Here is a 17,285-nt window from a genome sequence, read left to right as displayed (position 1 = left end):
ACGTCTCTTTACACTCTCTCTTTTTACTCTCTCCCCTTATCTCTCAGGCTATAACGTCTCTTTACACCTCTCTTTTTACTCTCTCCCTTATCTCTCAGGCTATAACGTCTCTTTACACTCTCTCTTTTTACTCTCTCCCTTATCTCTCAGGCTATAACGTCTCTTTACACTCTCTCCCTTATCTCTCAGGCTATAACGTCTCTTTACACTCTCTCTTTTTACTCTCTCCCTTATCTCTCAGGCTATAACGTCTCTTTACACTCTCTCTTTTTACTCTCTCCCTTATCTCTCGGGCTATAACGTCTCTTTACACTCTCTCTTTTTACTCTCTCCCTTATCTCTCAGGCTATAAAGGTCTCTTACACTCTCTCTTTTTAGGGCCTCTCTTCCTTATCTCTCAGGCTATAAGTCTCTTTACACTCGCTCCACTCTCTTATCTTCAGGCTATAACGTCTCTTTACACTCTCTCTTTTTACTCTCTCCCTTATCTCTCAGGCTATAAGGTCTCTTTACACTCCTCTCTTTTTACTCTCTCCCTTAATCTCTCAGGCTATAAGGTCTCTTTACACTCTCTCTTTTTACTCTCTCCCTTAATCTCTCAGGCTATAACGTCTCTTACACTCTTCTCGTTTTACTCTCTCCCTTATCTCTCAAGGCTATAACGTCTCTTTACACTCTCTTTTTTACTCTCTCCCTTATCTCTCAGGCTATAAAGTCTCTTTACACTCTCTCTTTTTTACTCTCTCCCTTATCTCTCAGGCTATAACGTCTCCTTTACACTCTCTCTTTTTTACTCTCTCCCTATCTCTCAGGCTATAACGGTCTTCTTTACACTCTCTCCCTTTTATCTCTCATGCTATAAGGGCTCTTTACACTCTCTCTTTCACTCTCTCCCTTATCTCTCAGGCTATAAGTCCTCTTTACACTCTCTCTTTTTACTCTCTCCCTTATCTCTCAGGCTATAACGGTCTCTTTACACTCTCTCTTTTTTACTCTCTCCCTTATCTCTCAGGCTATAACGTCTCTTTACACTCTCTCTTTTTACTCTCTCCCTTATCTCTCAGGCTATAAGGTCTCTTACACTCTCTCTTTTTACTCTCTCCCTTATCTCTCAGGCTATAACGTCTCTTTACACTCTCTCTTTTTACTCTCTCCCTTATCTCTCAGGCTATAACGTCTCTTTACACTCTCTCTTTTTACTCTCTCCCTTATCTCTCAGGCTATAACGTCTCTTTACACTCTCTCTTTTTACTCTCTCCCCTTATCTCTCAGGCTATAACGGTCTCTTTACACTCTTCTTTTTACTCTCTCCCTTATCTCTCAGGCTATAACGTCTCTTTACACTCTCTCCCTTATCTCTCAGGCTATAACGTCTCTTTACACTCTCTCTTTTTACTCTCTCCCTTATCTCTCAGGCTATAACGTCTCTTTACACTCTCTCTTTTTACTCTCTCCCTTATCTCTCAGGCTATAACGTCTCTTTACACTCTCTCTTTTTACTCTCTCCCTATTCTCTCAGGCCTATAAGGACTCTTTCTACACTCCTACTCTCTTTACTCTCTCCCTTATCCTCTCAAGGCTTAAACGTCTCTTTACACCTCTCTTTACACTCTCTCCCTTAATCTCTCAGGCTATAACGGTCTCTTTTACACTCTCTCTTTTTCACTCTCTCCCCTTATCATCTCAGCGCTATTAAGGTCTCTCTTTACACCTCTCTCTTTTTACCTCTCTCCCTCTCTCTAGGCATATAACGGTCTCTTTACATCTCCTTTTTTTTACTCTCTCCTTATCTCTCAGGCTATAACGGTCTCTTTACACTCTCTCTTTTTAATCTCTCCCTTATCCTCTCAGGCTATAAGGTCTCTTTTACCACTCTCTCTTTTCACTCTCTCCCATATCTCTCAGGCTATAACGGTCTCTTTACCACTCTCTCTTTTTACTCTCTCCCCTTATCTCTCAGGCTATAACGTCTCTTTCACACTCTCTTTTTACTCTCTCCCTTATCTCTCAGGCTATAACGTCTCTTTACACTCTCTCTTTTTACTCTCTCCCTTATCTCTCAGGCTATAACGGTCTCTTTACACTCTCTCTTTTTACTCTCTCCCTTATCTCTCAGGCTATAACGTCTCTTTACACTCTCTCTTTTTACTCTCTCCCTTATCTCTCAGGCTATAACGTCTCTTTACACTCTCTCCCCCTTATCTCTCAGGCTATAACGTCTCTTTACACTCTCTCTTTTTACTCTCTCCCTTATCTCTCAGGCTATAACGTCTCTTTACACTCTCTCTCTTTACTCTCTCCCTTATCTCTCAGGCTATAACGTCTCTTTCACTCTCTCCCTTATCTCTCAGGCTATAACGTCTCTTTACACTCTCTCTTTTTACTCTCTCCCTTATCTCTCAGGCTATAAGGTCTCTTTACACTCTCTCTTTTTACTCTCTCCCTTATCTCTCAGGCTATAACGTCTCTTTACACCCTCTCTTTTTACTCTCTCCCTTATCTCTCAGGCTATAAGGTCTCTTTACACTCTCTCTTTTTACTCTCTCCCTTATCTCTCAGGCTATAACGTCTCTTTACACTCTCTCTTTTTACTCTCTCCCTTATCTTCAGGCTATAAGTCTCTTTACACTCTCTCTTTTTACTCCTCCCTTATCTCTCAGGCTATAAGGTCTCTTTACACTCTCTCTTTACTCTCTCCCTTATCTCAGGCTATAACGTTCTCTTTTCACTCTCTCCTTATCTCTCAGGCTATAACGTCTCTTTACACTCTCTCTTTTTACTCTCTCCCTTATCTCTCAGGCTATAAGGTCTCTTTACACTCCTCTTTTTACTCTCTCCCTTATCTCCTCAGGCTATAACGTCTCTTTACACTCTCTCTTTTTACTCTCTCCCTTATCTCTCAGGCTATAACGTCTCTTTACACTCTCTCTTTTTACTCTCCCCTTATCTCTCAGGCTATAAGGTCTCTTTACACTCTCTCTTTTTACTCTCTCCCTTATCTCTCAGGCTATAAGGTCTCTTTACACTCTCTCTTTTTACTCTCTCCCTTATCTCTCAGGCTATAACGTCTTTTACACTCTCTCTTTTTACTCTCTCCCTTATCTCTCAGGCTATAACGTCTCTTTTCACTCTCTCCCTTATCTCTCAGGCTATAATGTCTCTTTACACTCTCTCTTTTTACTCTCTCCCTTATCTCTCAGGCTATAAGGTCTCTTTACACTCTCTCTTTTTACTCTCCCTTATCTCTCAGGCTATAACGTCTCTCTTCACTCTCTCTTTTTACTCTCTCCCTTATCTCTCAGGCTATAAGGTCTCTTTACACTCTCTCTTTTTACTCTCTCCCTTATCTCTCAGGCTATAAGGTCTCTTTACACTCTCTCTTTTTACTCTCTCCCCTTATCTCTCAGGCTATAACGTCTCTTTACACTCTCTCTTTTTACTCTCTCCTTATCTCTCAGGCTATAAGGTCTCTTTACACTCTCTCTTTTTACTCTCTCCCTTATCTCTCAGGCTATAAGGTCTCTTTACACTCTCTCTTTTTACTCTCTCCCTTATCTCTCAGGCTATAACGTCTCTTTACACTCTCTCTTTTTACTCTCTCCCTTATCTCTCAGGCTATAACGTCCTTTACACTCTCTTTACACTCTCTCCCTTATCTCTCAGGCTATAACGTCTCTTTACACTCTCTCTTTTTACTCTCTCCCTTATCTCTCAGGCTATAAAGTCTCTTTACACTCTCTCTTTTTACTCTCTCCCTTATCTCTCAGGCTATAACGTCTCTTTACACTCTCTCTTTTTACTCTCTCCCTTATCTCTCAGGCTATAAGGTCTCTTTACACTCTCTCTTTTTACTCTCTCCCTTATCTCTCAGGCTATAACGTCTCTTTACACTCTCTCTTTTACTCTCTCCCTTATCTCTCAGGCTATAACGTCTCTTTACACTCTCTCTTTTTACTCTCTCCCTTATCTCTCAGGCTATAACGGTCTCTTTACACTCTCTCTCTTTTACTCTCTCCCTTATCTCTCAGGCTATAACGTCTCTTTTCACTTCTTCCCTTATCTCTCAGGCTATAACGTCTCTTTACACTCTCTTTTTTACTCTCTCCCTTATCTCTCAGGCTATAAGGTCTCTTTACACTCTCTCTTTTTACTCTCTCCCTTATCTCTCAGGCTATAAGGTCTCTTTACACTCTCTCTTTTTTACTCTCTCCCTTATCTCTCAGGCTATAACGGTCCTCTTTACACTCTCTCTTTTTACTCTCTCCCTTATCTTCAGGCTATAACGTCTCTTTACACTCTCTCTTTTTTACTCTCTCCCTTATCTCTCAGGCCTATAACGTCTCTTTACACTCTCTCTTTTTACTCTCTCCCTTATCTCTCAGGCTATAACGTCTCTCTTCACTCTCTCTTTTTACTCTCTCCCTTATCCTCTCAGGCTATACGTCTCTTTACACTCTCTCCCTTATCTCTCAGGCTATAAGGTCTCTTTACACTCTCTCTTTTTACCTCTCTCCCTTATCTCTCAGGCTATAAGGTCTCTTTACACTCTCTCTTTTTACTCTCTCCCTTATCTCTCAGGCTATAACGTCTCTTTACACTCTCTTTTTTTACTCTCTCCCTTATCTCTCAGGCTATACGTCTCTTTACACTCTCTCTTTTTACTCTCTCCCTTATCTCTCAGGCTATACGTCTCTTTACACTCTCTCTTTTTACTCTCTCCTTATCTCTCAGGCTATAACGTCTCTCTTCACTCTCTCTTTTTACTCTCTCCCTTATCTCTCAGGCTATAACGTCTCTTTACACTCTCCTTATCTCTCAGGCTATAACGTCTCTTTACACTCTCTCTTTTTACTCTCTCCCTTATCTCTCAGGCTATAACGTCTCTTTACACTCTCTCCCTTATCTCTCAGGCTATAACGTCTCTTTACACTCTCTCCCTTATCTCTCAGGCTATAACGTCTCTTTACACTCTCTCTTTTTACTCTCTCCCTTATCTCTCAGGCTATAACGTCTCTCTTCACTCTCTCTTTTTACTCTCTCCCTTATCTTTAGGCTATAACGTCTCTTTACACTCTCTCCCTTATCTCTCAGGCTATAACGTCCTCTTTACACTCTCTCTTTTTACTCTCTCCCTTATCTCTCAGGCTATAACGTCTCTTTACACTCTCTCTTTTTACTCTCTCCCTTATCTCTCAGGCTATAACGTCTCTTTACACTCTCTCCCTTATCTCTCAGGCTATAACGTCTCTCTTCACTCTCTCTTTTTACTCTCTCCCTTATCTCTCAGGCTATAACGTCTCTTTACACTCTCTCTTTTTACTCTCTCCCTTATCTCTCAGGCTATAACGTCTCTTTACACTCTCTCCCCTTATCTCTCAGGCTATAACGTCTCTTTACACTCTCTCTTTTTACTCTCTCCCTTATCTCTCAGGCTATAAGTCTCTTTACACTCTCTCTTTTTACTCTCTCCCCTTATCTCTCAGGCTATAAGGTCTCTTTACACTCTCTCTTTTTACTCTCTCCCTTATCTCTCAGGCTATAACGTCTCTTTACACTCTCTCCCTTATCTCTCAGGCTATAACGTCTCTTTACACTCTCTCTTTTTACTCTCTCCCTTATCTCTCAGGCTATAACGTCTCTTTTACACTCTCTCTTTTTACTCTCTCCCTTATCTCTCAGGCTATAACGTCTCTTTACACTCTCTCTTTTTACTCTCTCCCTTATCTCTCAGGCTATAAGGTCTCTTTACACTCTCTCTTTTTTACTCTCTCCCTTATCTCTCAGGCTATAAGGTCTCTTTACACTCTCTCCCTTATCTCTCAGGCTATAACGTCTCTTTACACTCTCTCTTTTTACTCTCTCCCTTATCTCTCAGGCTATAACGTCTCTTTACACTCTCTCTTTTTACTCTCTCCCTTATCTCTCAGGCTATAACGTCTCTTTACACTCTCTCTTTTTTACTCTCTCCCTTATCTCTCAGGCTATAAGGTCTCTTTACACTCTCGTCTCTTTTACTCTCTCTCCCTTATCTCTCAGGCTAATAACGTCCTTCTTTCACTCTCTTTCCCTCCTCCCTATCTCTCTGGCTATAACGTTCTCTTTACAACTCTCTCTTTTTACATCTCTCCCTTATCCTCTAGGACTATAAGGTATCTTTACACTCTCTCTTTTTACTCTCTCCCTTATCTCTCAGGCTATAACGTCTCTTTACACTCTCTCTTTTTACTCTCCTCCCTTATCTCTCAGGCTATAACGTCTCTTTACACCTCTCTCTTATCCTCTCTCCCTTATCTCTCAGGCTATAAGGTCTCTTTACACTCTCTCTTTTTTACTCCTCCCTTATCTCTCAGGCTATAACGGTCTCTTACACTCTCTCTTTTTACTCTCTCCCTTATCTCTCAGGCTATAACGTCTCTTTACACTCTCGCTTTTACTCCTCCCTTATCTCTCAGGCTATAACGGTCTCTTTACACTCTCTTTTTTTACTCTCTCCCCTTATCTCTCAGGCTATAAGGTCTCTTTACACTCTCTCTTTTTACTCTCTCCCTTATCTCTCAGGCTATAAGGGTCTCTTTACACTCTCTCTTTTTACTCTCATCCCCTTATCTCTCAGGCTATAAGGTCTCTTTACACTCTCTCTTTTACTCTCTCCCTTATCTCTCAGGCTATAAAGTCTCTTTACACTCTCTCTTTTTACTCTCTCCCTTATCTCTCAGGCTATAACGTCTCTTTACACTCTCTCTTTTTACTCTCTCCCTTATCTCTCAGGCTATAACGGTCTCTTTACACTCTCTCTTTTTACTCTCCTCCCTTATCTCTCAGGCTATAAAACGTCTCTTTACACTCTCTCCCTTATCTCTCAGGCTATAACGTCTCTTTACACTCTCTCTTTTTACTCTCTCCCTTATCTCTCAGGCTATAAGGTCTCTTTACACTCTCTCTTTTTACTCTCTCCCTTATCTCTCAGGCTATAACGTCTCTCTTCACCTCTCTTTATTCCCCTTATCTCTCAGGCTATAAGGTCTCTTTACACTCTCTCTTTTTACTCTCTCCCTTATCTCTCAGGCTATAAGGTCTCTTTACACTCTCTCTTTTTACTCTCTCCCTTATCTCTCAGGCTATAAGGTCTCTTTACACTCTCTCTTTTTACTCTCTCCCTTATCTCTCAGGCTATAAGGTCTCTTTACACTCTCTCTTTTTACTCTCTCCCTTATCCCTCAGGCTATAAGGTCTCTTTACACTCTCTCTCTTTCCTCTCTCCCTTATCTCTCAGGCTATAACGTCTCTTTACACTCTCTCTTTTTACTCTCTCCCTTATCTCTCAGGCTATAACGTCTCTTTACACTCTCTCTTTTTACTCTCTCCCTTATCTCTCAGGCTATAACGTCTCTTTACACTCTCTCTTTTTACACTCTCCCTTATCTCTCAGGCTATAAAGTCTCTTTACACTCTCTCTTTTTACTCTCTCCCTTATCTCTCAGGCTATAACGTCTCTTTACACTCTCTCTTTTTTACTCTCTCCATTATCTCTCAGGCTGTAAGGTCTCTTTACACTCTCTCCCTTATCTCTCAGGCTATAAGGTCTCTTTACACTCTCTCTTTTACTCTCTCCCTTATCTCTCAGGCTATAAGGTCTCTTTACACTCTCTCTTTTTACTCTCTCCCTTATCTCTCAGGCTATAACGTCTCTTTACACTCTCTCTTTTTACTCTCTCCCTTATCTCTCAGGCTATAAGGTCTCTTTACACTCTCTCTTTTTACTCTCTCCCTTTATCTCTCAGGCTATAACGTCTCTTTTACACTCTCCTCCCTTATCTCTCAGGCTATAAGGTCTGTTTACACTCTCATCTTTTTACTCTCTCCCTTATCTCTCAGGCTATAAACGTCTCTTTACCACTCTCTCTTTTTACTCTCTCCCTTACTCTCTCAGGCTATAAGGTCTCTCTTTACACTCTCTCTTTTTACTCTCTCCCTTATCTCTCAGGCTATAACGGTCTCTTTACACTCTCTCCCTTATCTCTCAGGCTATAACGTCTCTTACACTCTCTCTTTTACTCTCCTCCCTTATCTCTCAGGCTATAACGTCTCTTTACACTCTCTCTTTTCACTCTCTTCCTTATCTCTCAGGCTATAAGGTCTCTTTACACTCTCTCTTTTTACTCTCTCCCTTATCTCTCAGGCTATAACGTCTCTTTACACTCTCTCTTTTTACTCTCTCCCTTATCTCTCAGGCTATAACGTCTCTTTACACTCTCTCTTTTTACTCTCTCCCTTATCTCTCAGGCTATAACGTCTCTTTACACTCTCTCTTTTTACTCTCTCCCTTATCTCTCAGGCTATAACGTCTCTTTACACTCTCTCTTTTTACTCTCTCCCTTATCTCTCAGGCTATAACGTCTCTTTACACTCTCTCTTTTCACTCTCTCCCTTATCTCTCAGGCTATAAGGTCTCTTTACACTCTCTCTTTTTACTCTCTCCCTTATCTCTCAGGCTATAAGGTCTCTTTACACTCTCTCTTTTTACTCTCTCCCTTATCTCTCAGGCTATAACGTCTCTTTACACTCTCTCTTTTTACTCTCTCCCTTATCTCTCAGGCTATAACGTCTCTTTTCACTCTCTCCCTTATCTCTCAGGCTATAATGTCTCTTTACACTCTCTCTTTTTACTCTCTCCCTTATCTCTCAGGCTATAAGGTCTCTTTACACTCTCTCTTTTTACTCTCTCCCTTATCTCTCAGGCTATAACGTCTCTCTTCACTCTCTCTTTTTACTCTCTCCCTTATCTCTCAGGCTATAAGGTCTCTTTACACTCTCTCTTTTTACTCTCTCCCTTATCTCTCAGGCTATAACGTCTCTTTACACTCTCTCTTTTTACTCTCTCCCTTATCTCTCAGGCTATAAGGTCTCTTTACACTCTCTCTTTTTACTCTCTCCCTTATCTCTCAGGCTATAACGTCTCTTTACACTCTCTCCCTTATCTCTCAGGCTATAAGGTCTCTTTACACTCTCTCTTTTTACTCTCTCCCTTATCTCTCAGGCTATAACGTCTCTTTACACTCTCTCTTTTTACTCTCTCCCTTATCTCTCAGGCTATAACGTCTCTTTACACTCTCTCTCTTTACTCTCTCCCTTATCTCTCAGGCTATAACTTCTCTTTTCACTCTCTCCCTTATCTCTCAGGCTATAAGGTCTCTTTACACTCTCTCTTTTTACTCTCTCCCTTATCTCTCAGGCTATAACGTCTCTTTACACTCTCTCTTTTTACTCTCTCCCTTATCTCTCAGGCTATAAGGTCTCTTTACACTCTCTCTTTTTACTCTCTCCCTTATCTCTCAGGCTATAACGTCTCTTTACACTGTCTCCCTTATCTCTCAGGCTATAAGGTCTCTTTACACTCTCTCTTTTTACTCTCTCCCTTATCTCTCAGGCTATAACGTCTCTTTACACTCTCTCTTTTTACTCTCTCCCTTATCTCTCAGGCTATAACGTCTCTTTACACTCTCTCTTTTTACTCTCTCCCTTATCTCTCAGGCTATAAGGTATCTTTACACTCTCTCTCTTTACTCTCTCCCTTATCTCTCAGGCTATAACGTCTCTTTTCACTCTCTCCCTTATCTCTCAGGCTATAACGTCTCTTTACACTCTCTCTTTTTACTCTCTCCCTTATCTCTCAGGCTATAAGGTCTCTTTACACTCTCTCTTTTTACTCTCTCCCTTATCTCTCAGGCTATAAGGTCTCTTTACACTCTCTCTTTTTACTCTCTCCCTTATCTCTCAGGCTATAACGTCTCTTTACACTCTCTCTTTTTACTCTCTCCCTTATCTCTCAGGCTATAACGTCTCTTTACACTCTCTCTTTTTACTCTCTCCCTTATCTCTCAGGCTATAACGTCTCTTTACACTCTCTCTTTTTACTCTCTCCCTTATCTCTCAGGCTATAACGTCTCTCTTCACTCTCTCTTTTTACTCTCTCCCTTATCTCTCAGGCTATAACGTCTCTTTACACTCTCTCCCTTATCTCTCAGGCTATAAGGTCTCTTTACACTCTCTCTTTTTACTCTCTCCCTTATCTCTCAGGCTATAAGGTCTCTTTACACTCTCTTTTTTTACTCTCTCCCTTATCTCTCAGGCTATAACGTCTCTTTACACTCTCTCTTTTTACTCTCTCCCTTATCTCTCAGGCTATAACGTCTCTTTACACTCTCTCTTTTTACTCTCTCCCTTATCTCTCAGGCTATAACGTCTCTCTTCACTCTCTCTTTTTACTCTCTCCCTTATCTCTCAGGCTATAACGTCTCTTTACACTCTCTCCCTTATCTCTCAGGCTATAACGTCTCTTTACACTCTCTCTTTTTACTCTCTCCCTTATCTCTCAGGCTATAACGTCTCTTTACACTCTCTCCCTTATCTCTCAGGCTATAACGTCTCTTTACACTCTCTCCCTTATCTCTCAGGCTATAACGTCTCTTTACACTCTCTCTTTTTACTCTCTCCCTTATCTCTCAGGCTATAACGTCTCTCTTCACTCTCTCTTTTTACTCTCTCCCTTATCTTTTAGGCTATAACGTCTCTTTACACTCTCTCCCTTATCTCTCAGGCTATAACGTCTCTTTACACTCTCTCTTTTTACTCTCTCCCTTATCTCTCAGGCTATAACGTCTCTTTACACTCTCTCTTTTTACTCTCTCCCTTATCTCTCAGGCTATAACGTCTCTTTACACTCTCTCTTTTTACTCTCTCCCTTATCTCTCAGGCTATAACGTCTCTCTTCACTCTCTCTTTTTACTCTCTCCCTTATCTCTCAGGCTATAACGTCTCTTTACACTCTCTCTTTTTACTCTCTCCCTTATCTCTCAGGCTATAACGTCTCTTTACACTCTCTCCCTTATCTCTCAGGCTATAACGTCTCTTTACACTCTCTCTTTTTACTCTCTCCCTTATCTCTCAGGCTATAACGTCTCTTTACACTCTCTCTTTTTACTCTCTCCCTTATCTCTCAGGCTATAACGTCTCTTTACACTCTCTCTTTTTACTCTCTCCCTTATCTCTCAGGCTATAACGTCTCTTTACACTCTCTCCCTTATCTCTCAGGCTATAACGTCTCTTTACACTCTCTCTTTTTACTCTCTCCCTTATCTCTCAGGCTATAACGTCTCTTTACACTCTCTCTTTTTACTCTCTCCCTTATCTCTCAGGCTATAACGTCTCTTTACACTCTCTCTTTTTACTCTCTCCCTTATCCCTCAGGCTATAACGTCTCTTTACACTCTCTCTTTTTACTCTCTCCCTTATCTCTCAGGCTATAACGTCTCTTTACACTCTCTCTTTTTACTCTCTCCCTTATCTCTCAGGCTATAACGTCTCTCTTCACTCTCTCTTTTTACTCTCTCCCTTATCTCTCAGGCTATAACGTCTCTTTACACTCTCTCTTTTTACTCTCTCCCTTATCTCTCAGGCTATAACGTCTCTTTACACTCTCTCCCTTATCTCTCAGGCTATAACGTCTCTTTACACTCTCTCTTTTTACTCTCTCCCTTATCTCTCAGGCTATAACGTCTCTTTACACTCTCTCTTTTTACTCTCTCCCTTATCTCTCAGGCTATAACGTCTCTTTACACTCTCTCTTTTTACTCTCTCCCTTATCTCTCAGGCTATAACGTCTCTTTACACTCTCTCCCTTATCTCTCAGGCTATAACGTCTCTTTACACTCTCTCTTTTTACTCTCTCCCTTATCTCTCAGGCTATAACGTCTCTTTACACTCTCTCTTTTTACTCTCTCCCTTATCTCTCAGGCTATAACGTCTCTTTACACTCTCTCTTTTACTCTCTCCCTTATCTCTCAGGCTATAAGGTCTCTTTACACTCTCTCCCTTATCTCTCAGGCTATAACGTCTCTTTACACTCTCTCTTTTTACTCTCTCCCTTATCTCTCAGGCTATAACGTCTCTTTACACTCTCTCTTTTTACTCTCTCCCTTATCTCTCAGGCTATAACGTCTCTTTACACTCTCTCTTTTTACTCTCTCCCTTATCTCTCAGGCTATAACGTCTCTTTACACTCTCTCTTTTTACTCTCTCCCTTATCTCTCAGGCTATAACGTCTCTTTACACTCTCTCTTTTTACTCTCTCCCTTATCTCTCAGGCTATAACGTCTCTTTACACTCTCTCTTTTTACTCTCTCCCTTATCTCTCAGGCTATAACGTCTCTTTACACTCTTTCTTTTTACTCTCTCCCTTATCTCTCAGGCTATAACGTCTCTTTACACTCTCTCCCTTATCTCTCAGGCTATAACGTCTCTTTACACTCTCTCTTTTTACTCTCTCCCTTATCTCTCAGGCTATAACGTCTCTTTACACTCTCTCTTTTTACTCTCTCCCTTATCTCTCAGGCTATAACGTCTCTTTACACTCTCTCTTTTTACTCTCTCCCTTATCTCTAAGGCTATAAGGTCTCTTTACACTCTCTCTTTTTACTCTCTCCCTTATCTCTCAGGCTATAACGTCTCTTTACACTCTTTCTTTCCGCTGTTTCATAGCTCTTTACTCTTTTTTTTTCCTCCACTCTCTCTTAAAGCTCCACTTTTACGTTTCCACTCCAATCTCTCTCTGCCCCTGTTTACCCACTCAGGAATAACAGTCTAAGCACTAATGGTGTTTCTACAGCCCTAGAGGAATAACATATCCTGCCCTTTCTAGGATATATAGTATCCATTCCCTTTAGATAATATTTTTAGCACATAGCCCAAAATCTGTGTTTGTCAATGTTGCACTAGGAGTGTACAATTTGCAAACGTGCTAACTTTGCTACTTACAACACGCCACCAGACATCTCACTAACATTCACTCACCACCATTACATTTCCACTTGCCAATGGCTAGTAAAGAGTGGACATTTTGATTATAGGTCAGGCTAACAAAAGCTGGAAATGTATAACATGAAAATAAAGTACAGCATTTAAAAATATATAAACACTACACACACATGCAATCACCCAAATGTATGAACTAACAAAAATGCCTTTTACAGACAACTTTCTTTATCAAAAAGCTACATATTTCCAAATAATAATATTCCTGATTAGTAAATCTGAGGCTAAATCACTTATACAAATATACATATTATAAACTAAGTTGGATACAGAATAGTTTATAAAAGGTGAATACAATTTGTGTTTTAGATTAAATGATCTCATATGTTTCAATTAATGAAGGTAATGATAGACCCTAAGATCTCACTCAAATTTGATAATAGAAGTAAATTGAAATCTTTTTTTAAAATTGTATGCTCTGTCTGAATAACAAAGGGAATTGTAGGTTTTCATATCCCTTTGACATTTTTAAAACAAATTAACATTTTTAATGCAATTATTTTTCTATAGACAAACTTCACACACCATTTGCTATATTTGGAGAAACCAATATGTGCTTTCATCTACAAATAAAAAGTCTAATCGCTGTCATACTGTTCGTATAAAATGCATTGTTTTGCAGTTGTTATCTGATAAAGCCAATAAGGGGCAGATGTGCAGCAGGGTTAACCTTGATAAAGTTAGCAGGCTGCATTTCAGGTTCTGAAAATGAGAAATTGCTCAATTTTCATAGCTAATTTAAATCAAAAGGGGGCAAAATAAATAATGAACATATATTGCAAAAGTTGCATTATTATTCAAAACAGAAGATTTAATATAATAGTCTCAAGCTGGTTAATGTTCATTTAAAAAAATCAGGGAAGATTATATAAACCCCTGAACCATATTCTGTTTGGAAGTCTCCTCTTACAACAAATGGTTATTGGCCCTGAACTAATATAACACATCTGTATTTACCCTGTGTAGTCTAAGGGAGTCTGAAGATCGGTTTAGATTCATGTGTACTCATTACATGATATTTTTATGTTTCTGCAGGGTTGTAAAACTTGTGACAAGGAAGAAAAAAAGAGAATTCTGTATGTTCTTTTTGAGCAGCTGAACCCAATCCTGGTAATGTTGCAATACTTTCCGCTAGATTATAATATATAGAATATAACTGTTCCATACACAGGGTATTGTGTTCATATCTCTATGATACAACTTGTATCAGTATATAAGTAAATCAAACCCTTTTTCTGTTTTCTCATTTCACCAAGTTAAGTATGTAGAGAACACATGTATACAGCATAGCACATGTATACAGCATAGCACATGTACACAGCATAGCACATGTATACAGCATAGCACATGTATACAGCATAACACATGTATACAGAATAGCACATGTATACAGCATAGCACATGTATACAGCAAAGCACATGTATACAGCAAAGCACATGTACACAGCATGGCACATGTATACAGCATAGCACATGTATACAGCATAGCACATGTATACAGCAAAGCACATGTATACAGCATAGCACATATATACAGCATAGCACATGTATACAGCATTGCACATGTATACAGCATTGCATATGTATACAGCATAGCACTTGTATACAGCATTGCACATGTATACAGCAAATCACATGTATACAGCATAACAGTCACATGTATACAGCATAGCACATGTATACAGCATAGCACATGTATACAGCATAACACATGTATACAGCATAGCACAATACTTATAGTGAGTCTAATGTACTGTTTATTGTTTGTACCATGAAATAACAGCACTATACTTACAGTGAGCCTCATGTACTGTTTATTGTGTGTACCATGAAATAACAGCACAATACTTACAGTGAGCCTCATGTACTGTTTATTGTTTGTACCATGAATATAACAGCACAATAATTTTAGTGAGTCTCATGTACTGTTTATTGTGTGTACCATGAAATAACAGCACAATACTTATAGTGAGTCTCATGTACTGTTTATTGTGTGTACCATGAAATAACAGCACAATACTTATAGTGAGTCTCATGTACTGTTTATTGTGTGTACCATGAAATAACAGCACTATACTTACAGTGAGTCCCATGTACTGTTTATTGTGTGTACCATGAAATAACAGCACAATACTTACAGTGAGCCTCATGTACTGTTTATTGTTTGTACCATGAAATAACAGCACAATACTTTTAGTGAGTCTCATGTACTGTTTATTGTGTGTACCATGAATATAACAGCACAATACTTACAGTGAGTCTCATGTACTGTTTATTGTTTGTACCATGAAATAACAGCACAATACTTATAGTGAGTCTCATGTACTGTTTATTGTTTGTACCCTGAATATAACAGCACAATACTTACAGTGAGTCTCATGTACTGTTTATTGTTTTTACCATGAAATAACAGCACAATACTTACAGTGAGTCTCTTGTACTGTTTATTGTTTGTACCATGAATATAACAGCACAATACTTACAGTGAATCTCATGTACTGTTTATTGTTTGTACCATGAATATAACAGCACAATACTTACAGTGAGTCTCTTGTACTGTTTATTGTTTGTACCATGAATATAACAGCACAATACTTACAGTGAATCTCATGTACTGTTTATTGTTTGTACCATGAATATAACAGCACAATACTTTTAGTGAGTCTCATGTACTGTTTATTGTGTGTACCATGAATATAACAGCACAATACTTACAGTGAGTCTCATGTACTGTTTATTGTTTGTACCATGAAATAACAGCACAATACTTACAGTGAGTCTCATGTACTGTTTATTGTGTGTACCATGAAATAACAGCACACTACTTATAGTGAGTCTCATGTACTGTTTATTGTTTGTACCATGAAATAACAGCACACTACTTATAGTGAGTCTCATGTACTGTTTATTGTGTGTACCATGAAATAACAGCACTATACTTACAGTGAGTCTCATGTACTGTTTATTGTGTGTACCATGAAATAACAGCACAATACTTATACTGAGTCTCATGTACTGTTTATTGTTTGTACCATGAAATAACAGCACAATACTTACAGTGAGTCTCATTTACTGTTTATTGTGTGTACCATGAATATAACAGAACAATACTTACAGTGAGTCTCATGTACTGTGTATTGTTTGTACCATGAAATAACAGCACAATACTTATAGTGAGTCTCATGTACTGTTTATGTTTGTACCATGAAATAACAGCACAATACGTACATTGAGTCTCATGTACTGTTTATTGTTTGTACCATGAATATAACAGCACAATACTTTTAGTGAGTCTCATGTACTGTTTATTGTGTGTACCATGAAATAACAGCACAATACGTACAGTGAGTCTCATGTACTGTTTATGTTTGTACCATGAAATAACAGCACAATACGTACAGTGAGTCTCATGTACTGTTTATTGTTTGTACCATGAAATAACAGCACAATATGTACAATGAGTCTCATGTACTGTTTATTGTTTGTACCATGAAATAACAGCACAATACGTACAGTGAGTCTCATGTACTGTTTATTGTTTGTACCATGAAATAACAGCACACTACTTATAGTGAGTCTCATGTACTGTTTATTGTTTGTACCATGAATATAACAGCACAATACTTACAGTGAGTCTCATGTACTGTTTATTGTTTGTACCATGAAATAACAGCACTATACTTACAGTGAGTCTCATGTACTGTTTATTGTTTGTACCATGAAATAACAGCACAATACGTACAGTGAGTCTCATGTACTGTTTATTGTTTGTACCATGAAATAACAGCACAATACTTATAGTGAGTCTCATGTACTGTTTATTGTGTGTACCATGAATATAACAGCACAATACTTACAGTGAGTCTCATGTACTGTTTATTGTTTGTACCATGAAATAACAGCACAATACTTATACTGAGTCTCATGTACTGTTTATTGTTTGTACCATGAAATAACAGCACAATACTTATAGTGAGTCTCATGTACTGTTTATTGTGTGTACCATGAATATAACAGAACAATACTTACAGTGAGTCTCATGTACTGTGTATGTTTGTACCATGAATATAACAGCACAATACTTATAGTGAGTCTAATGTACTGTTTATTGTTTGTACCATGAAATAACAGCACAATACTTATAGTGAGTCTCATGTACTGTTTATTGTTTGTACCATGAATATAACAGCACAATACTTACAGTGAGTCTCATGTACTGTTTATTGTCTGTACCATGAAATAACAGCACAATACTTATACTGAGTCTCATGTACTGTTTATTGTTTGTACCATGAAATAACAGCACTATACTTACAGTGAGTCTTGTGTATTGTTTATTGTGTGTACCATGAAATAACAGCACTATACTTACAGTGAGTCTCATGTACTGTTTATTGTTTGTACCATGAAATAAC

At 38.9% G+C, this 17,285-nt stretch overlaps 1 protein-coding gene across 1 annotated transcript in view; it reads left to right on the top strand.

Annotated features, from left to right (window-relative positions):
• Positions 1 to 17,285, top strand: part of LOC128664308 (uncharacterized) — a 74,734-nt gene that overhangs the window by 36,604 nt on the left and 20,845 nt on the right. The window contains exon 4 of the mRNA XM_053719147.1: positions 13,906 to 13,980. Coding sequence (XP_053575122.1) covers positions 13,906 to 13,980 — 75 coding nt within the window. The remainder of the gene's footprint in view (positions 1 to 13,905; positions 13,981 to 17,285) is intronic.

Source organism: Bombina bombina, chromosome 6 (assembly GCF_027579735.1).
Source record: "Bombina bombina isolate aBomBom1 chromosome 6, aBomBom1.pri, whole genome shotgun sequence".
Classification (NCBI taxonomy): Eukaryota; Metazoa; Chordata; class Amphibia; order Anura; family Bombinatoridae; genus Bombina; species Bombina bombina.
Note: the sequence above shows the minus strand (reverse complement) of the source record. Positions and strands in the feature narration are given on the sequence as shown.